Source organism: Psittacula echo (genome assembly GCF_963264785.1).
Source record: "Psittacula echo genome assembly, chromosome: 4".
In the NCBI taxonomy this organism is placed as follows: Eukaryota; Metazoa; Chordata; class Aves; order Psittaciformes; family Psittacidae; genus Psittacula; species Psittacula echo.
Genome location: NC_137738.1, coordinates 61990305 through 62012761, shown reverse-complemented (window position 1 = coordinate 62012761; position 22457 = coordinate 61990305). Strand labels below are relative to the sequence as shown.

Genomic DNA, 22457 nt, shown 5'->3' with positions numbered 1-22457 from the left:
TGTCAGTTTGAAAATCCTTATTTCTTTGTGATGGCCAGCTGTGACCTCTGAAATGGTTCATGCATATCAGTATGTAAAAGCTAAACGTGACCATTAGGATTAGAACTGGGATGGAACTGAAGAGGGGGGGTGTGAAGAACTAGAGATGGGGATGAAATGTGGTAAAAGGGATCGCTGGATATGAACCAGGAAGTTTGTGGGACTGCTGCTGACTGGATTAAAGAGATATGGTGGGTGGGCAATACTAATCTCTCAATGGCAGGGTTGCTGCTGACCTGATGCTTTCTATGGACCAAAGACTTCCAAGTGCCTTTAGACAGGTTTTCAGCATACTTCTGCCCCAAATCAGATAGGCTGTAGTGCTTTCCTTCCTTTTGCCCCAGTTTTTCCCCCATAAAAATTGAGGAATAGTTGAAGAAGCTTCTTTGACATGCATATTTCACATAATTCAGAAGAAGTGGAGTGCCAAACGGGCGTCAGCTGCAAGCTAGCTAAGAGACAGAGGAACAACACAGGCTGTAGCTGTGTGCTTTGCATTCTGTGATCCAGAGTGCTCTGCCTGGCTGGGATGCAGCTCTCTGCTGGGGCAGGCTTGGTGCTGACCCCACTGTAGCCACTCAGGCACTCTGTGTGCATGTGCATGGGGTGTGCGTTATCTGTGAAAGCCAGCGCAAATGAAGATGTGTGCCACAGCTGTGGCTGTGCTGAAGCCGGGTGGGGGGTGTCTTGGTGTGCCGGGCTCCCTCTAGGTATGCTGTGGCTGGTGTGTAGCCTTGGGGAGCAGGACAGCTGATTTTCCTGCCTATGCACGGACGATTTGAGGTAGGAGGCCAAGAGTGTAGTCTGAAGGTAGGGGTTCTGGTGCTGCTGCTGTGTGGGATGTGGATGAGCAGGCTCAGGTATCCTGGGGTGGCCCCTCCTGGGAGAGGATTGCTTGCACAATGTTCACTGTAAAATGACAGGCACTTCTAAAATTCCCCTCTTGGTATTTCAGGCAGGCAGCACTCATGACGCTGCCAAACACTCCCATGGGCTGAGACAGTCGAGCAGCATGGCCAGGAGAGTTCTCCTGAGGATGCTTTAATACACGCAGGCCTAGAGACCTGTCTGGCAGCATGTGCCGGGTAACTTAACTCTGCATATGCTGCACTCTCTTTCTACACAGGAAAGGAGTCTTTCTGAAAGAAAGAGAAGATAGCGAAGGTACAGAGATAGCCCAGCCCTAGGCCATACCCTTTCTCAGGGAGGACTCAAGACAAATTCCTTCAGATTTGGGATTAACTTCAAATTCCTTAATAATCGTGTTCTTAAAAGTGCAGTAAATGTGTACATTTAGGTTATTGTCAATGTAGACATTGAGCATCCTGAGTTGTGCTTTTTTTTTCCTTTGTATGTGCTTGTAGATCATATATGCTGAATAGCAAGAGCATAAACTTCCATCAGCTCGTTCTGTATCTCATGCCTGTGTTCATTAATGCATAGGCGGGTCTTGGGACTCTTCCTCATTCCCCTGGGACACACAGCTAGTGTTCAACTGCATCTGGTTCAGGCTTGGCAGAACTCTCCCCAACAATCTCCCCAAAACTTGTGCTGTGCTTCATAATACAACGAATTGGTTTCTGGTTTGCTTGTTTGTGGTTGACAAATGATGCTTTTCAGGGTGTTTTTCCTTGTTAGAGAGTCACTATTAAGTTGAAAATACTGTAAATTTCAGAAAGCAATACTATACAGTAGTTTAAAGTATATGAGGTTTTTAAGTTGTTGATTTTTCTGCACTGCGCTATAGCAGCTAAAGAAATGTGAATCTCCCAAGTACTGGACAGCATTAACAGGTTGAACACCCCCCATTAGTTATTTTTTCCTGTAGGGGAACTGTGACTTTAAAAGAAATGGATGCTGCCCCTGGCTCTGTAAGCCAGGTCTCTGCCAGGATGCAGTTTCACATTACCGGGAGATGGTCGGCTGCTGTGGCCTGCTGCATCCCCAGCCAGCATTGTGGTCTTCTCCTCGTAGCGTTGCTGGTGCTGATCCAATTCTACAGAGCCAGTGCAGGGAGTTTAATTGAAGGAAACCAATCCTGAATTAAGAAAAAAGGTACCGAGGAGCAAACAGATAGGGTGGAGTGGGGGATGCCTCTTGGTAACCTCTGCATTTGGTGGGTTTATCTGGAGTACAAAACCCTAGGGGCAGCTTGGCACGAATCATGTCATCTGCACTTGACCTCTTTTAGCAGGGCTGAAGCTTGTGGTTTCCCTGGCGAGGGAGAGAAAACAGGATGAGAAAAGCAAATCCTACCTATTTTAGATGCTTTGGTGCCACCACCCCAGTAGCTTGTTTATTAAGCTCTATGGTACCAGGCAGTTGGCAACTGACTGGAAAGGTAAGCAGCATTCCTCAGCTGTGTGCCTGACATCCCTGCAGGGCTGAAGAGCAGCCTTTAAAAGCTGCAGTGGTTAGGTTTAATTCATGGTTAACTTCTGGTTTGGTGTTACAGTATGGCTGAGCAGCACATGTGCAGTGGTCATTTCTCGGTTCCCCTTGCCCTTCAGCAGCTGCTCCTCAAAACTTGCAAAATGTGAGCAGTAGGCCCAGAGGAATGCAGTGTGTGGTGTAATCACAGTTGTTCCTTCCCCACCAGCTTCCTCTGAGCAATCTGTTTAATTTTTTTCTGCTTCTGTTGCATTACTTTGAACTGCTTTGAATGATGTGAAGACAATGTACTAATATGTACTAAAGCTAGCATTTCCTATATAATGTTCTGCTATTTCACATTAATCATATTGTCTTAAATATGTTACAGTTTCAGAGTTTTACTTTGGAACTTAAATGTCCGAAAATTATAACCTGCCTTCATTGTGACAAGGGAAAAAATAACAAATTTAACGCACAGTAGCAGAAACCATATTCTTTCCACCTAATTTTACTACATGCATCAGTTACGCAGTGTTTGTGTAATACACAAGAAGTGAATGTTTCAGGTTTTTTAATGACAGTTCCTCAAAGGAAATTTTCTCACTGAATGGAACAAAAGGATTATATAAAATCAGCACTTAGAGCTAGTAGTACTGTCATGCTGAAAAGTGTCAGTAACCTTGTGAAACTCAGTATATAATCCATTCAATGTTGTGTTTTCCAGGATTCCAAAAAAGGAAAACATATATTCCCTGATATTTCCAGGCATGCATATTTTCCTAGTCTTTGCTAGGAATCAGTGAGTTTTCAAAGCATTCATAAACACTGATGAAGTATAAAAGTATTTTATAGAATGCTAATTTGCAGTGTTGAGATAGCAAACTAATTTTAAGTCTTTCAATCACCCTCAGTTACCAGGAAAATTAAACAAGTACCTTAAAAAAACAAACCAACAACCAAATAGAAAAGTAACCAAAAAAACCCCACCAGTTCATTTTTAAAAAATAATTTATGGTAAAACTCTATAGTGATATTAATGTTATTCAGAGTTTCTTTTGTACAAAGTGTGTGATATGGGCAATTAAAGTCCTGATTTATTGATGACTTCTCTTTCTGTAAGACAGCTTAAGGTTTTCTTGTTGTCCTCATTATCAGAGGAAAGTTACTAGCTGAACTAATTCATTTGACAAGACTTCATACAGGAAATAATTTTGCAGCTATTTTTTCTAACTGATACATACGTGATTTTAACGCTGGTGGCAGGAGGCAGGGTAAGGTATGGAAATGCAGGCAGCTGCCTCTGAAAGAAACAAAGCTTCAAGAAAGCTTAACATGCTGAAATCAAGGGGGGCATATAATCTCCATCCTCGGGTGCTAAAAGTACCAAGCGTCACATCAGTCCAGGGTTATTATCTTTTGCTTTGAAATATGGACTGGGGGCTAGAGAGTGCTCATGAAAGGATATAAAAACTACAGGCAAGGGCAATCAAGCTAGTCTGATCTCAAAATATGTATGACAGCCTTGCATCCTACTTATAAAGAAGACCTGGAAATTCAGAAGTGGATAAAGTGCAGTGTTAGTTTATCAGTTGCAAATTGTGCTTTACCTTTATTATTGTACCTTACCTAGCATTTGTGTTTTGTTAATGTGATTCTATTCTTAGACAATGGAAATGTACCAAAGGTAATGTAGCCTTCAAAAGGGATCTGTTACAGTGTGCAAGAAAGAATTATCAGTTAAAATAAGGTTTACCACATGAACTCTGAAATGGGTAAAAAATAGTTTACTGAACCCAAGAGCTTCACTTGGTTTGAACCTTCCATGCTCCCCTGTGATTTATGATTTGGAATTCTAAATGTTTTTAGCAACATAGTGAGTATGAAACTGCTATGCCTTGTGCTGTGTATGCCACTGAGCCACCTCGTAGCATCTAGGCAGACTTCAAGGACAACCATATTAAAGAAATATTCAAGTTAAAATAACTTTCCTAAATTGCACCCTACTATTTATATTAAAAGACAGAGGTGGTGAGTGCCATAATTTAATCTGATCTTGTTGGTGTGGGGAGAAAGTAGATGTTACCATGTCCTGCCTTTCTTGCTGGTGTGTCTTTCCTGTTGTTCCTCAGTTCGTTGGTCTCCCCCTTTGGCAGCCAGTCATGGTTGTCCCTAACCTTTTATGTCAGGTCATAGGAACCCCAAGAAGGAGTTTGGCTGGCATTTTTCTTCTTTTTTTCTGGGGAGCATGTAGGAAGGGGGAAGCTGATCTTCCTGACACATCTAGAGCAGCTTGGGGAAAGAAGGGAAATGATCAGGTCCTCTATTCCATGCTCCAGTTCACGGTAGAGCAAGCTCAGCACTGCTGAGCTTCAGGTGCCTCCTGGCTCCTCTTCCTAAAGGCATATAGGCCAGCTGGGAACAGCAGGAGTATAATACACTTCAATGAACAGTGTGTCGCCTGCACCAGGTGAGGCACTCACCTGGAGTTCTGGTAGTGGGATTTCTTTTCTTACTCTGCCAGTGTAGTGCAAAGCAAGTCACATTGAACAGGTCAGGGAATTGGCTCTGAAGTATTGATTATGGTTTCTCAGCCTCTTCAATAGTCTGATTGCCCCCAGTGTTGCAAAAAACTTTGCATAGTTTCTGTAACACCAGATAATTCTTAATACCATTCACAAGTTATGCTAACTGCATTGTCTTTAGGAGCTAGTATGTCAAAGTCCTTTTGCAAAGAAGCAGACACATTATTTGGTGTTTGGTGGTGCAATTCGATCATTTCTGGCTGCAGTCTCATTTTCATGAGGTTCAGTTTGCTTTTCTGGTGGCAGGCCCACTGGAGAGGAAGGGCTGGAGGGTTAGCTTCATGCTTCTCTCAACTCATTCAGAACAGCATGCACCACAGCTGGAGTAAACAGGGAGTATTTCCCTCTCCCAGCCTTACAATATCTCACACCACAGCTGGAAACCTGCTAGGCAGCCAGCCTTAGTCTTGTGAGTTTTTCACTATCTCTGTTACATTGTGCGTTGCAGCTTTTTATCAGCAAATGTCTGACGTTGCTGCATCATGGCATGGGCATTGCAAGACGTTATCTTCTACATCACAAGCGCCATACAGATGGGTCTTGGTGTGTGACACTTCACAAGCTTCCCCTCATTTCTCAGACTGAGGAATCTGCTGTGGGCTATCTTTATTCAAAACTCCTTTTGCTTCCATTTTGATCTTAAAGGCACAAAAGAGGTCAAGACAGGAAAATTTGACCAGATTTCCAGAAGGTGATGATCAGCCTTCTGGAAGGATCAAAAATTATGCAGGCACACATTATTTGGGTTTCGTAGGAAAGAAATTACAACCTCAGTGTTGATGAAGTCTATGATGATTATTTGTGTGGTTAAGAACTGCTGGGACAGGGTCTAAGGCTGCAGAGGAGGGAGAATCTGAGATTTTGATTAATATTTGGGGTAATGAACCTGAGGTAATGTATGATGTGCTACACAGGACAGAGTTAGGGTTTGGCTTCACTCAAGAACTGACAGATCAAGATTTCAAGAAGGGAAGGGGGAGAATGGGGGAGTAGAATGGACCTGCTGCTGCTGCTAACAACCATTAAGAAACTACAAAGCCAGCTGCTCTCAGAGCAGAGCTTGATCCTTTCAGTGCCTTTAACAGCACAGTATATATTCAGAGGAGGGGAATTCATGAGGCTCTATGGACCTACACCATGGCATTACACAAAAATGCAAACCTGAACAATGGGTGGCCTCAGCGGTTCCATCTGGCTCGCCATTAACAAGGTTTAAGTAAAGTGGGTTTCCTTGGCTGTGTCACACACAATTTACACTTCACATGCTTTAACTTTGGAGCCGGACCAGAGGGAGCACCACTCTAAACACACGTGGCAAGTGTCTCCTAACGTGTGGTAAGCACATTTGGTATTACGTTCTTTGAAAGTTACAGAGTAGTAGCATTTAGATAATCTGTAAGTACTGTTTGGAAAGTGCAGATTTTTTTGCTAAATCATTTACAAACAAAAACATTTCCTTTCAACAAATTAGAATTACAGTCAAACATTGTTTACTCAAAATACTTTAAGGACATTATAATATTAGTGATTGGATTCAGCTAACAGCAGAAATTATTACAGACCTGAGAAATGTTACCACCACCATTTCTGAATACTCCAATCCACTTTTAAGCTACAAGAGGTATTGATACATGGAAATGTATTCTGTTATAAAGCATTATGCTTTCAGAGCTACCAAAATATTTGGTTAATAGCATAGTTAACCATGGCAAATAATGACCTTTAAAAAATTCTAGCTGTAGAGAGCAAGTGCTGTATCAACAGGTATGTTAGCCTGTTAATTTCTGTGCCATTGAGTGTCATAAAGCATTGGAATTATCACAGTATTTTGCAAAAATTGTGCTTTTTTGTCTTGGCTTTGAGATGCTTCAGGGGAACCCAACCAATCTATAGGCTGTCCCATTCTTGAGTATAAATTCAGTTGTTACTGAATGAGTATCAAAGTTGGGAATTCAATTGTGAAGCTGTTTTACAATCTGTAAGACAAGCAGTTGCGCAGTTAGCTGTATGATAAAGATCTAAGGTGATTTCCAGGGAGGAATACAGCTAGTGTTGCAGGGTTAGTGTTGTACTGGATGACAAATACTACAAGAAACCCAGTCATCTTGGCTGCCTGCTACCGTAGAATCATGAGTTCAGTAGTGGAGCAGAACTTCATACTCCTCCTGAAGTTAAACAATTAAAATTGCATACCTTAAAATGATCAGACGTTGTTGACTAACAGTCATCCTGGCGATGCTGGTAGTCTCACCCTGAGCAAGCATCCTGCCACCCCAAACTTCCTTCTTGGTGAAGCTGCGCAGTACCGCTGTGATGGGACACGCTTCTAGAGCTTGGCTTCAGCCACACCAGCATTGAACAGCCCTGCAGTGACAGCACCTTCCAGACTTTGCCAGCAGGTGAGCCAGTGTCACTGCTGATGGGCTCCCTTACATGCCGGTAATGGAGGGGTTGGTGTGGATGGCCCAATGCTTGTTTAGCCTTCTCCTTCCTCTGTTCCACTCGGACCCACCCTCACAGTCCTTCTGTGCTGCCCTTTCATATCTCTTACAGAGACAGGAATATCTTTAAACATGACATTTCAGTTTCTGGCTGTATGCAGCAGCCCTGTAATCATAGCCGTGATTATTGTAAGATGCCATTTGACAGGCACATCAGAGTTGCCAGTCTCCTCGAAAGCTTCCTGCCCACTGCATTTGAGGTAACTACAGGCAAAACAAATGGAGCTGAGAAGTCATCTCATGACTAATTGATCACACACCATTGACATTCCCTTCTCTTTTCCCTTTTTAGCTACCAGACTCCTCTGTCTGTGAGCAGCAGCTTTTCATTTAAGCCTTATCTTCATGACAGGCTCAGACAGAAAATAGTCAGAGAGCTGTTCTTGCTGAGTCCTGACAGGTGCAGTGCTTCCACACCAAGCATTGCAGTGGAAAGAAAAGGAAGAAAGAATAATTCACTAAGGCAGAACCTGTGAAGAAGGTAGGAGGGAAATTGTCCACCTGCAGGTAGCTCGCTGCCTCTAACTGAAAGGGAATTACACATGCATACAAAACTAAGTTCAACATCTGCATCTTGTGCTTGGATTTCCAATGTGTGATTCTTTTATCCATCCTCCACATACACGCTCCTACTGCTGCAGATCAGATAAATTAAATATTATTATGGTTATATTCGTGAATCCAGGTAGAAATCCAGTATGGAGTTGTGTAAAGGCTGTGTGTGCGTGCTGTAGCCAGGGGTAAGTCCCAGGCACAGACTGTGGTTCCACATAGCTGTTTCTCTTGTAAGAGCATTTGAGAATGACAGGAGTCTCGCTGCTTAATCTACTCCCTCCCACCTCCTGCCAGTGTCTGTTACGCCCGCAGTTGTATCATTGCAGTGGTTTATGGTTTTGCTTCAAAGCTGGAGGTGTGAGCTGAACCAAGCTAAACAAATACTACAAACCGAAAAACGTAGATGAATTAACTGAAACCTTTTGCTGTTGAGAGTTGGCTAGCAGTTTCAGTTACTGCATGGATCATCCTCAGGAGTTTTTGAAAGCAGATCATGTCTTTAGAAGTATTCCTCTTTAGAAGGGGTCTGTTTACAACATTATTATCTTCCCTTTATTTTCACATTACCAAAGAAAAACTATGAATGAAATGTGAAGTAGTTGAGCTGGAGTCCTGGTCACTGCTCACAGTTCCGGATGGGTTGGAGCATTTGAGCAGGATCCCTGGCAGTTCTCTGCGTTCTGCCTGGCACAGCATACTGTTGCTAGCTTGTTTCACAGCGTGGAGTGTGAAAACAGAAGGGCACCCCAGGAGCTGTCACTGATGCTGCCAAGACAGCAAGCAGCAGTAACACTTGCTGTGCAAAGCTTTGCAGGAAACTGGGATGAAAGCTAAGTGCAGTAGTTTGTTGAAGACATTCTGGTTCAGATTTTTGCACCATGTAGAAAGTGTTTTCTGCATCTGAGTCTCATCTTTTGTGCTCCCTGCTACCAGGGAATGAAAAAGACCTGTGGAGAGTGTTTCTGTGTTTGTGCAAAGTCCGTTTAAGGTCTTAATAGCCCTTATTTTCTGTGTAATGTTTGGATTGTAGACATGAGTGAAATGACTTTACACAACTTGTCTATGACTTTTAATCCCAATAGTTGGACAGCAGTGAACTAGCCATAACAAAGACGACAATTTCAAAATCAAGTATTTTATGCATTGTCCAGGATGTGCTTGATTCCTGCCACTAGTTGAGTGAATGCCAGCTAATCTGTGACCTGATGCTGTATGGTTGTACTATTGAACCATACCTTTTTTTTTTTTCTTGCTTTACCAGATATAATCCTGAGGGGCACAGACTCAGATCCTCAAAGCTACAAGGGTCTTGCTTGCCTCTAAAGTCAATAGGACATAGGCATTTTAATACCTGTAAATATTACACACAATAGGGTCACATAGGCTCCCTGTGACACAGAAAGAAGGTAAATGCCATGCTCTCCATCACCAGCTTCTGAGCCTGGGAAGGATGAGACTTTTCATGAGTTAAATTTGTGGGCTGTGCTTGAAGTTCAGAGACCTGGGTGGGGACACAGTCTTCCCCCATTCTGTGGTCATTTGGAATTGGGTATTTTCAGGTATTTTGGATATTTAGAATTAGAAGGTTAGTAAGGAGAAGGGCCAGAGTTGATTTAGGAGTATAGCTTTCTGGCCTTCCAGGTTTTCAAGAGTGACACTGGTTTAATAAACAATTGGTTTGTTCCTGAAAGTAGGCAGGAATCATGTAGGAAGTGTCAGACTTGTAAAGGCCTGGCCCTTGTCTGCTATGGCTAGAACTGTTCGGGTGTTACTATTTTCAACCACACAGAAGGCGTTGGGTTCCTGGATTTAATATTTGGGTACTGCCAAGAGCCTCAAAACTCAAATTTACTTGCTGTCTCTGTCTTGAATCAGTTAGGGTTTCTACTGGACAGCCCGCAACTCAGTGCTGTAGTTTACAGCTGAGCTCCGCAGAATTACCAGGTTGGCTCCTGAGCCTTCCCCTTCACCTGTATGGCCCAAGCTGTATGGCTCAATGGCCCAAGCCAGTGAGCAAGCTTTCACATACACAAAAGGTCCCTCAGGGCTCACCACATACTGTGCTCAGTGTGAAAAACAAGTCTTCTCTCTGTCAGGAGGTTGCTGTGATCTCCAGATGGTCATTGTTCAGCCTTTTGAAGAAGGACTGGTAGATTGTAGGTAAGAGACAGGAGTTTCCCACCTTCACTCTGTGGGGAACAGGGGTCACTGACCAGTTACAGGAGGATTACATCCAGTGGCAGAAGCAACACCAGGAGGTGTGGGGAGAGACTGTTCCTGAAGAGGGCAGGCAGCGATGGAGGCTCTGGGCAGTACAGGGTAAAGAGTTCACATACAAAGTGTACGGCAGCTGCTGAGAGTGGTGATACGGTTTTTACAATGGTGCGGTAATACAGGCACCTAACACTGACCCGATACAATTTGTTGTTGCACAGATGGAAGGTTGCAGCACCCGTACACCACCCCTTAGGAGTTGCTTTGAGAAAGGGTTCATGCAAGTGGAGGACGCTGACACAGTGGTAGGGACCCTGCTCCAACCTGTCGCTGAGCAGCTGGGCTTCCTCACTCTGCTTGCCAGCGAACTCCCTGCTTCCTCTACCCAGAATGGCCATTTATCCAAAATGGAAAAAACCCCAAACGGATCCATGCAGTTCCAATCTTAACATACAGTTTTGCTGCTTTGCACAGTGAGTGCTACTGGATAACTGAAAGTTTGCTTGGTTTAGAGTATAGGTGAACTGTTAAGGCACAGGCATGGTGCTGGCATTCGTCACTCTTCCAGTTGGTGACTGTTTTCAAAATTGTAAATTCAGGGCTTCCATAATGGAAGTTGTGGCTTGGGTGTGAATTTCTGATCAAAAGTATAGGTATCTGTTTGTGCTGTGCTTGGTGAGCATATCCCTTGTGTTTTATGTCCCAGTGCAATTTGTAATCTTCTGCACTGATCATGACTCAGGTTCCATTATCTTGAGTTGTTCTTTGCTTTCAAGCGTTTTATTTTAAGTCTAGGGTTCCTGTTTTGTCTAAATCTCCTGATGCAAAGTTCATCAGTTATGCCAAGAAAATTGATCTTTGGCCTATCAACATCCTTATTGAAATAATTTATTCATTCTTTCTTAACCTGAAGGGCTGAGCATAAACAGGCAGAAGAATCAAACACATTACTCTTCTACCTTGGCTATAATTCTTTGGTTTTCATTTTTCACCTTTGTGATTTATGCTGCATTATGCTTTCAAGAGTTCTGTCAACCAGCGAACACAGATGTACAGGTAGAACTGAGGGGCTTCAGCCTGCATTGCTGCATTGCCTCACACCTTGTGCCAGCCTGACCTCTGCAACCAGCCTTGCAACTGCTTGGCAACTGTGACTTTTCAGTATTCATACACAGTGGGAAATACTTTTCTCTGTTACAATATTAAAGTTAATGGAGAGTAAGTTTGGGGAAGTCATCAAAATTGCTCTGGATTTACACCTGTGTGACTGAGAGCAGAATTAAGGCCATTAAGAGTCTCTGTTTCTGGAAAGATGCAGTATTTTTAAAAAGTTTTAGAAACCTCGTTATCATTTTACTGGAGTGACATCACTTAATCTATGTAATCACAGTCAAGAGGGATCTAGTGATCTAGTTTACCACATACAGTGAAATTATTTCAGTTATGTTTTACAATTTTTAACTGTACAAAGAATTAACGGGATTCAGAGAAGGAGATACTAAACTCAAACCTGTGTGTGAAATTTATTTATTCTTTCTTAACTTAAGGCCAAACTAAGAAAAAGAATTAATTAAAAATGTTTTTATATGCACAAATGTGGTTTTTATTTTTAGGTACATAATTATAGAGACAATTAACAAGGAAGATATATTTTGTGATGAGATAGGGCAGAATAGGAGAAAATGGCATTAGTTCTCTTTTTAATTCGCAGGGATTGAGCAGTGTGGGACAACAAGAAATGCCTGCCTCAGGTGGGAATTAAAAGCTTTTACGTATGAGGCTAAATCCTGTTGCAGCTGAAATCCTCTTTTCATGCTTTACTGTTGCTTATGCATTTTTATGTGGAAAGTTTCAAAATAATTTTTTCTTCAAGATGTTGAGGGCCTTTTAAAAATGGGTTGTACAAAATGCCGAACACAGCCATTTAGTAATAATGTCAATATATAGAACTAGTCCAGTTTAGACATCCTAAGATGCAAGTTTGGAAAAACGAGTTAGGAACTGACTGTTTCTTTCTCAGTCAGTGCATCAGAGTGATACAGATTTCCCTTACCAGTAAAATGTGGCTATAGAGCATCTGAATGGTGTAATTGTTCTGGCAGGTATTGAACATGTGAACTTATAGGTGCTATTTCAAGGAAAATCAACCACCATGTTTGATGTCCTTTTGTTGCACAGTTGGGAAAGGAAGCCTGCAACATAACTTACCAATTCAGTGTTCACTCATGTGACATAACTTACCAATTCAATGAGCTCTGTAAGCAACCCCTATAGAGATAGCTGGCATGGCCTCTTCATAGTGAGTGTGTCAACAGTAACTGTCTCTTTATTTCTGATGAATGCAAAGAAGCTGGGAGTTGCTGGTCAAATCCTGCAATCCTTAACACTTCCGAAGCCTGTATTTATCTTAATTCAGTGAATATAATAGGAGTTTACATTTCAAAACTAGCATCTAAGTCCATAATCTCCTCGACAGATACAAAATTATAGACTCATTTAGGTTGGAAAGGACTTTATGATCATTGAGTCCAGCTGTTAACCTCACACTGCCAAGTCCACCACTAAACCGTGTCCTTAAGTATCACATCTACACATCCTTCAAGTCTCTTCAGGGATGGTGAGTCCATCTTTTCCCTGGGCAGCCAGTTCCAGTGCTTGATACAGGTATTTCTGAAACTTTGTGCATTATACCAATTAATAAAGGATACCTAAAGTCATATGACTCTAAACTGGTATTTGGAGAAGAAGAATAGGTTATGAACTTCCACAGCAGTCTTCTTCCTCCTCCTTTTCCTCTGCCACTACTTGCTTCAGTGCTCCAGCCTACTGCCAGGATGCCATTTGCCATTTCCTGCTGTTGTGAGAAGCTGGTGTTACTTGTATTTGCTGCTATTTTTAGTGATAAAATAAGGAACAAAAGGGAAATGGAAGTTTTTAACAACTAATTCCCAGTTACCTGCTACCCTTTTATCTCATCTGTGGATTAGCTGATCAGTGGGTGTAGAAACCCTGGAACTGGCTCTGCTGAGAGGCAGATAAGGTCAGGCGTGCCTCTTAACTCATGAACATCACCTCAGTGACCCAGAAAGAGTTGATCTGGTTTTATGCAGTGTGCATCCTTATCCACATGGCCAGGAGGCTCAAGCCATCTCTGTGAAGACTTCTGGTGTTACTGAACTATGCTGCTGGGCATATGCAGGCAACTGCAGAGGCACCATGCCGTGATTTCAAGCACAGCCAGCCAAGGTCTACTTAGTTCTGGCTACCCCCATGACAGCTCAGTGCTGTACCCTAGCTAACTTTGGCAATAGGCTGCAAGTGTGGGTACACATTGCAGTGATACGCAGAGCAAACCTGCCTGTGGCAGCCTCTCCGCCAACATCAGCTATGGAAAGCACTGTTTTTAAAATTACTGCATACAGAACTCTTTTAATTTAAAATCCCTTTTCTTTTATTATTCCCATAGAAATTAAGGCTTACACGGGAAATTTGAGGTTGAGAATATTTGTATGTGTGGCTCCATTATGCAAAAAGATTAACAGTAGTAGACTTACTTGAAATCATGGTATAACATTTCATGTTTGAAATGCATGATATACGACTGTTTAAAACATAACTTACTTAACCTGTCACTGATCCTGTATCTGCTTTATCTAGATGGGTTAAAGATGTTAAAATATACACATTCTTTCCATGCCATATTGATACTATTGCAGCAAACCCATCTTTCATGTTATTTAGAAAAAAGACCTCACTTTGTAAATTGTTATTTCAGGAGTTCTTAACTCTCAATATATAGAAAACCCTTTTGTTACAACAAATGAAAGTACATCCAAAGCATTCCTCTGTGAGGATGCATTTCATAAGGATTTTTATGTGATTATGTGAAAAATAATTTCCCTCCATGCCTTTAAAGAGGGCTGAGTGGATAGCAGAGAGAAGGTTTCATGGAAAGGAAGAAAGAATGGAAGCAACATTGTCGAGGTTGTTTTTTAAGAGCTGCATTCCATGTAGTCCTTTCCATTTTTTGTGGAGAAAAAGACTGGTTCTTGTGCATTTTGAACCATCTTTCTGTTTCATTGCTCTTGATTCTCAAAAAAAAAAAAAAAAAATCCACTTTCCAGTAAAATATTAGTAGATTTTAAACAAATTTATTTCCTGACAAACTTAAGCTCAATTGTATCCCGACAGGCCTGATTTATCAGGCAAATGCCTCACATTGTTTGTCAGCTTCTTTGTTGGGGGGGTGAGGGGGAGGGGAAACCCAAGCAACAAAAGACTGTAACCTATTGATATTACTTCTGCAATACACTGGGGAAAATAGATTGATTTAGAACTAACCACAGAAAACTAGTCAATCTGATGAGTTTACAGCGGAGCATTTTTATGTATTTATTTGTAACAAGACTAAACATCATCAATATTCGACCCTGTGTTATTGGAAGCCTTGCAGACAGTGGGTTTGTGTCAGCATGCTGCTGGGGCTATCTGTAAGATGAAAGAAGGCAAGCTTAAAAAAAAATGGAGGGACCTTGTTTTTCTCGTGAAATTGAAAGTCTCCAATCTCTGGTATGTTATCGTGTGTTGTAGGATTTGGAGGACAAATAGATAGGTGAGCATTTTTATTTTACTTCATCTTTATTTCTTATGGGGGTTATCCTTTTTTTTAAAAAAAAAGAAAGGCTATTTCTGTTAATCTCAAAAAGCTAGTAAAGCACAGGAAATTTTCAAACTGAATTTCACTGAAGAACAACAGCCTGTAATTAACTTTCCCAGCATGTTGCCTCTGCTCAGTATTTTGCATGAACAAGGGGTTCAGGGTAGCAAATACAGGATCAGCGCAAATCTAAATGTGGCCCCAGTGTGCTGCTTTCTGAATTGACAGTATGCCATTTTTCAACATACTGTGTTAAAAATAAATACAGTTTTTAAATTTAGCTGAATTTTTTTTCATGAATTTAAAAATGAGGATGTGAGTGGTTTTCTGCCTTAGTGTGACCCTGCTTGCTGGACACACCATAAATGATGTGATGATGATGCTAAGTGCTCCATTCTCTGGTTTATTTAACAAGATAATTTCACTTAACCTTAAAGGATTTTTTTCCACATTATTTCAGTATTTGGTATTTTGAATACTAATACCTTATTAGCATGTTGTCAAAGCTACCTGTATTCACTCCTGCATTCAGCTACAGCTCAGGAATTAAAGGTTGATAAACAAAATGGCATAAAACCCAGCAATGTGCATGTGAGCAGAAACATTCCAGCAATTTCCCTCTCGGATGGCGCGGGTAGAATGGGTACATTCAGTGAGTCTTGTGTATGTCTCATTGACTTGCCAGCGATTTTCGTCCTTTAAAAACAAAAAGCTGGGCCACGTTTCTGTGTGTTAATTCCCCTCTGGGTGCGGGAAGTGGGGCACGGCTCAGCAGCTAGGGAGAGCAGCCATGCAAGGCTCCCTCCTGCACCCCATGGTTTTTTAAAATAGCATAGGCTGGCTTGATTTCTCCTAGGATTTAACGTTGCTTAAAAGGTTTGGGGGAAGGGAGAAATCCCCCAAAACAATTCCTGCAAGGGAATCCCCAGTAAAAGCCATGGAGGAAGAAGTGAGATGCCAGAGGAGCTGGTGATCAGCGTGGAGCTGCCAGATGGCCACTCTTTGGGGTACGCAGGGTTCCCCATCACCTCCCACCCTTCCCTTACCATATGCTGCTCCTGCCACTCCAGCTTGTTCCCCTGACAGCCAACCAAAGTTTATTTTCCAGGGGTAGTTGCTTCCTGATTGTAAGTTGCAGTAACTGCGTCCTCATACATTAGCATTTCTTGCTTTAAAAGGATGATGTCTGCACGTGCTATCTATTTTAAGGCATAAGGATAATACCCTGTTTCAAACTGGTTTTTAAGTGTAGGCTTCTCAGGAAGAAGGATTTTTGCATTATACCTGTATTAAGCAAAAGTGATAAGCGATCCTTTTACAGTATAGTAACATATGAGAGGTGCTTGTTTAACAGCAATCACCTGTGATCCTGCCAGTCTCTGGAGTGCTGCTGTGACAGGTTTGATATCCAGTATTTGGTTGCTGGAATACTTAAGTAATCTAGTAAAATATACTTGTATTTATCTCAAAGACAATTTGAAATCAGCAGATCCTCAACAGTTCAGAAGACTTTCAGCTCTGCAGAGGTGTTGGAGTCTCACTTGCCCCAGGTGGTGCCTGTGCAAACACATGCTTCCTTGAGCTTTTCTAAGTGTTCACATCGACAAGCAAAAGGTGTTCCCTTGTACTGCCCTATAGCCTGGTTTTCAAGACAAGTCACTGAAGCCCTTGAATTGTAAAACATCCTAGTTTTGTCTAAGATCCATATTTGTTTTATATCATGGATAGCTTAACTTCCCTTACAACAAAATAGGGTAGTTCAGGCAACCTACAGCATGTTCTGTCTGCAAGAACTGCCATTTTTTTAGGTATGTTGTGAAAGTAATTACTAAAAAAGACAGGGCAGCACATTTAGGTACAATTTTAAAGATTTCCTTTATGCTTTAACTGCTTAGTTGCCATTCAGTGTATTGTAAAAACCTCTCTTTTGCACATGCTGTTGGAATACCATGCTGTTTTTCAAAGCATTAACATTGCTAGGTGGAGTATTGTTAGCCAAGATGCAGCTTCTTCTTGTGTGATAGCATTCAAAACAGAAAAACAAAAGAGGAGTTGGTGTAGGGAATATCCTGGTGGATTATTTTAGTCTTCCTCTGACTATACCCCCTTTACTACCCCGTTAGGTGTTAACCCCTCCTCTCCCCTCCTAAGAAAAGTCAGTCATCAGGGAAATTTTAAAGCTTTTTTTCTCAACAGATAATAGCATGGAGCCACACAAATTATTCTCTACTTGTCACATATATTGGATTATCAACTAAATCATATTATAAAGCAGCAAGAAGAAGCAAGCAGTAGTGTTAACCCTCGTTACTGCTTAGCTCAGTTTGTTATTGTGCCGAACATATTTGCAAGGCAGGGGTATTGTCACTTTAAAAGAGATAGAGCTAGGATGTGCTTCCTAAGTAGGAGTTGACTGCTGGGACAAGCAAAAAACCTGAAAACTAAAGAGTGTTTTGTTTTGCATTTGCATTTAGTTGTGAAATTGAGTATTGCTAATGAATCTGGAATCTGTGCTTTTTGCTTGCTCATGTTTCCTTTAATACTTATAGTTTCATGTAATGAGATCCATAGTGAAGGAGAATTTAGAAGTGTGTTCTAACCTTGCTGTATGCTCTCTTCTTTCTTAGTTAGTAGGTGTGAATGTTACTGTTTTCCTGCGAATACTGAAATATGGTGCTGCACAAGTTCCTTGAAGTGTGCCTTTATTAAAATGTTTGTCTTTTTTAAATCAAAAAATCACCCTGAATTACCTTCCTGTCAGTGCCATAATGAAGAAAGGATTCCCTGTTAGGATAATTGCCATCTCTTTATTTACCCTGTTGCATTATTTTTTGAGCTTGAAGCTACCTAGTAAATCATGGAAGCCTACTGTGAGAAAGACAGTCCTATTTTAACAAATCGCCTTGCTGTTGCTTTTTGTAAGGCTGCTTCTACTGTAATTGCAATTTCAAGGGCATTTTGTGGTTTATTCATCTCATTATGTAATCTACATAGAAACTTTTACCTTGTGTTGAAGCTAACGTATATTATTTTGATGGTGCTTCTGAAGTGAAGAAATACTTGGTATCGTTGTACTAATCTAGAATTTGTGAGAACATACTGAAGTGAGAATTTGCTATTTTTTTTGGCAGAAGCCAGCTCGTGTATTGTTCTATATATTTATATATACACAGATGTGGATGTATAAGCTTGTGTGTGCATATCATATGCTATCAAGTTTCATTGTGTTGTAACGTAAGTAATACACAGCAGAGAGGAGCAAAGAGTTGAAGGATTTTGGACAAAAGAATTAATGCTATATACCATAATGCATGTGGATGGTGCCATGTGGTATCATTTGTGAGCTCTGAGGTTGCTGACCATTTCCATTTTGGTGTAAATCCCTTAAGAAGGAAGGCATTTCAGAGCGGGGTGTGATCTGTTCTCCTGGTAAGAGTTATTGACAGGGAATGAATAAATAGTTAAAAGAACTGAATAAATACCACCCTCCTGTTTAAGTCCAGGCACAGCCTGGTTGGCATATACATATTCTAATGCAATACTTTAGCCAGATGCTCCAGTTGGTTGGTAACAAAAAACATTCCTGAAAAGCCAAATCATAACTTAATCACAGTTGCTGCTGATAGAGATTACTTTTATGGTGACATTTTAGCTGTGATGTGAATAAAGGCAGGGAATTACAATATTCTGCAAATAGAATGTATTGATAAATATATATGCAAAAGGTGACAGAGGCCTCTTGAGTGGAAGCAGGGGCCCTGACAGCAGGTTCTTGGTCAATTGGTGAGGTGAAATGGTTCACTGAATTGGATAACACAGTGCATACCATAGTGACTGATTAAATTGATTTGTCCGTGGCAGCCACCTACCCTGCTCCTGAGGCCCTTTAACCTATTTTCAAACTTCTTTAACTCTTCTAAATACATGCAATATCAAGGGAAAGAAGCAAGTGCAAATGCATGCACAGCTGTAAAACTCTGTAGTCTGAATAAAGATAAAATCCCCAGTTTCCAGAATGTCTGCACACTCCTATGTTATACTGTATTATACTATACTTAGCCCAGGAACAAGACACTACTAGAAACTGGTGAAGAAATTAAGAATAAACATAATTATTTAATATAACCTAAATTATAACAAATACCACAGTTGTGAATTCTTAGATGTATTTATTATGGGGTAAAACAGTTCAGGAGTATTGTTGTTGCTGTTACTTTGTTTCTGTGATTGCAAGTTTTGCTTCCTTATTATTTTGTCCACGAAGTGTTTAGAAAGCTTGTGAGGGAAACATACTTGGGTGAATGCCAGTTAAGAAAACTGAATGCTACTGTTGAGTAGGGGTCACTAATTTGAAAATATCTTCAATGATTTGGGGGATAGTAGTCAGATGGACATTGTTTAATGACTTGCCTTTTTTAATTATAGGGGAGAAAAGCTTGATGTTTTGGTCTTAGATCAGATGTTTGTGGTTTACAAAATACTCCATACATACTTTCCCTTCCTATGCTAGGGAAATCAATACTATATGATAATAGGGCTTGTACATGTTATTCTCTTCACAGTTGAAGGGAAGCTTTATATTCTGTGTCTCTTCATGGGTTATTTTGTAGAATACGCATAGTCTTTAGATTCCATTGACAAAGCACATAAACCTTCAGTGGAGTGGAAGCAGTTCCATAAAAATGGAACCAGTTCACCTAAAATATGTTATTGCAGTTGTTACAGAAGAGCAGGGTTCAGTATAATGGCTTTGGTTTCTTGATTCTTATTAATTTTTATGGAAGATATGACAATTTAATTACAATGTTTTCTGAAAGGATAATGAAGTTCTGTTCATCATTTAACTTCTCTAAATTATAGGTCAGTCTTGTGGGACATGACACATGCCATAGGCAACTCTTTTTTCATTTGTCTGTGAAAATGAAGATATGGTTAGTGTCTTGCTAATAGTGAAGAGAAATGAAGAGGGAGGTGCTGAGGGATGGTTTCTTGGCATGGTTTGCAAATGTTAACAGTCATTTTGCAATCTTTCTTAAAATCATGCAGGTTTTATCAATAGCATTTCTTTGGAAGGAAAAGTAAATTCTGTAGGTGCGACTCCAGCTGTACGTACAGCTTTGCGTGAACAAAACTTCTTGGCTTTGTATAGAGTACTAGTGAACACTAAATACTAGCTGAAAAAGTGCCCTGTTACTTTCCAGTAATCTGAAAATTTAAAATACCTTGATGTGGGCTTGAGCCAGAACATGTTGCGCTATTTTGTCCATACAGTCAGTTATAGTTACAGTCTTTTTTAATCATTCAGCTGACTCCACCAGGTCTAAGTATTTGTGCAGTCATTTTTTAAATTAGCTGATGGTTAGTGGAAGGCAAAAAAAAAAAAATGTTACTGGTTTAGCTCTCTCCAGTAGCATGTTGGATTATAATAAATCAAATGTCTATGCATCAGTGCAAGCTTTATGAAACAAAGAAACAAGAAACCATAGAAAAATAGCCAAAATAGAAAACTCAGTGGTGAATATGTCTGGCATAGGGTCACCAAGCCACAGGCATATAATTATTTCGTTGTATCATGTGTTACAATAATGTAATCCAAGGACTGGCATTCTGTAGTGTGTTGCAAAGAGGATTCAGTAAGGAATTGCTGGGGATTTTTTTAGGGTTCCCCTGGCTAACAAGGTTAATAGAAGAGCATTTGTGGCTTTTGGCCATTTTTGAGAGCTGGGGAGGAGGCTCTCTGTGCCCATCAGCTCCGTGTCCTGTTGCAGATGGCACCCTGGGTCACAGCCACTTGCACGCGGTTTGGGAATTTCCAGAGAAAACAAACAAACCCTTTTTTGTGACTCTTGGCGGGGCTCTATTTATTTTCTTTTGAATTAAAACCGTAAGTGCCATTAGGAACCCTGTGCAACACAAGCCCTGTAAAAGCTTGGCCCAGAGCCTTGCCTTGTCGTGCCTTGGCTGAGCCAGAGAAGGCAAGAGCCGGGCGCTGGGCGAGAGCCCGGTTAGTGACAGGGGCACCGCGTCCATCGCCACGTTTGGGCTTCCCTGCCTAAAAGCAGCATCTGGTGCTTAATATCTTCTCTCTGCACGTTCCTTTATGGCCCCGACTGGCGACGGGTGCACCCGGGGTGAAGTGCCTCGGGGTGGGGAGGCCGGCGCTGGTGACCGCCTCGCCTCCTCTCCGCGCCCCGCATTGCGATGTCTGCCCTGCCAGGCGGGGAAGCACTCGCGGGCGTTTAGTGCGCGGGCGGAGAGCGACGCCGGCGGCGCGGCAGTATGCCTGGATATCTGGTGCCCTCTAGTGGGGGCGGCCTGTGGCGAGGACTGAGGCGGCAGGCCGGGAGCCGGCAAACGGCTCTTGCTCCCAAGCGCAAGGCGCGTTCCGGCACCGGTGCGGCGAAGGGGCACGTTCCGAGGGACGGACTTACAAAACAAAACTCACGCTGCCTCACCAGCAGACCTTCTGCACGCTCGCGCTGATGTTACTCAATATGGCACCTCTTGCCGTTTAACACTGCATTTTATAACCGGTTGTTTCTCTCTATTTTTAGATGCTACAACTGTGGTGGCCTCGACCACCATGCTAAAGAATGTAGTCTACCTCCGCAGCCAAAGAAGTGCCATTACTGTCAGAGCATCATGCACATGGTGGCTAACTGCCCCCATAAAACTGTCTCGCAGCAGCCCACTAGTTCTCAGGGAAGACATGAAGCTGAACCGCAGCCTTCCACTTCTGCTTTCCTGAGAGAAGGGGGAGGAATGCACAGCTACTCGTCTCCATTGTACTCTCAGGAGGGCAGGTCGGAAAACTCAGAGCGCTCGGGCAAGTCACCACAGGAAGCTTCATCGAGTAAGTTGTCTGCATCACCCGAAGAACCGAGCAGAAAGGGGCCTTCTGTTCAGAAAAGGAAAAAAACTTAACGCATTTGTCATAACTTTCCATTTTCTTTATCCTCTTGGGATGTCTACCTCATGCAAGTACAGGGGAAATAATTTCATTACCAGTAGCTGACCTGGAATTTTAACTACTGTTGAGGAACTGTGAATTTTTTTTTCTTTAATAGACAAATCACTCCGAGCAAAATACATTTGAGCAGGGTGCATTACGTTTTACCTTCTGTATGTGTGTGTGTGAGTGTGCACGTGCGTGTATGTGTACATATCTATAAATATATTTTTTTTTCCGTCAGACCACTCTCCAGCTCCCACAGACATCACTGTGAAGCAATAGGCACAGTATCCACAAACATTCCTGAACTCATTCCTAGAACCTGTTTCCAAACGTGTTCAAAAACAAACAGGAATACCCAAGAAATCTCACTCAGAAGAAACCCAAACTTGATAAGCCACACACAGAACTGAGATCAAGACTGTTACTTCTCTTGTGATCCAAAGGTTACTTTCATATTTTAAAGCTGCCATATGGTACTACAGATACTAAGACATCCCCCATGCCATCAATTTAGGGTTGGGTTTTTTTCTAATCTCCACAAAACACCAGAATCCCTCCCTTCCCTGTTCCCATGCAGGGCA

General features: G+C 41.7%; 1 protein-coding gene across 3 annotated transcripts in view; it reads left to right on the top strand.

Annotated features, from left to right (window-relative positions):
• LIN28B (lin-28 homolog B) overlaps positions 1-21845 on the top strand; it is a gene marked incomplete at both ends in the record, with an annotated part of 86309 nt that extends 64464 nt beyond the window's left edge. For all 3 annotated transcript variants that reach the window (XM_080615292.1, XM_080615293.1, XM_080615291.1), the window contains one exon: positions 21476-21845. In XM_080615292.1, coding sequence (XP_080471418.1) covers positions 21476-21845 — 370 coding nt within the window. The remainder of the gene's footprint in view (positions 1-21475) is intronic.
• Positions 21846-22457: the final 612 nt, after the last annotated feature.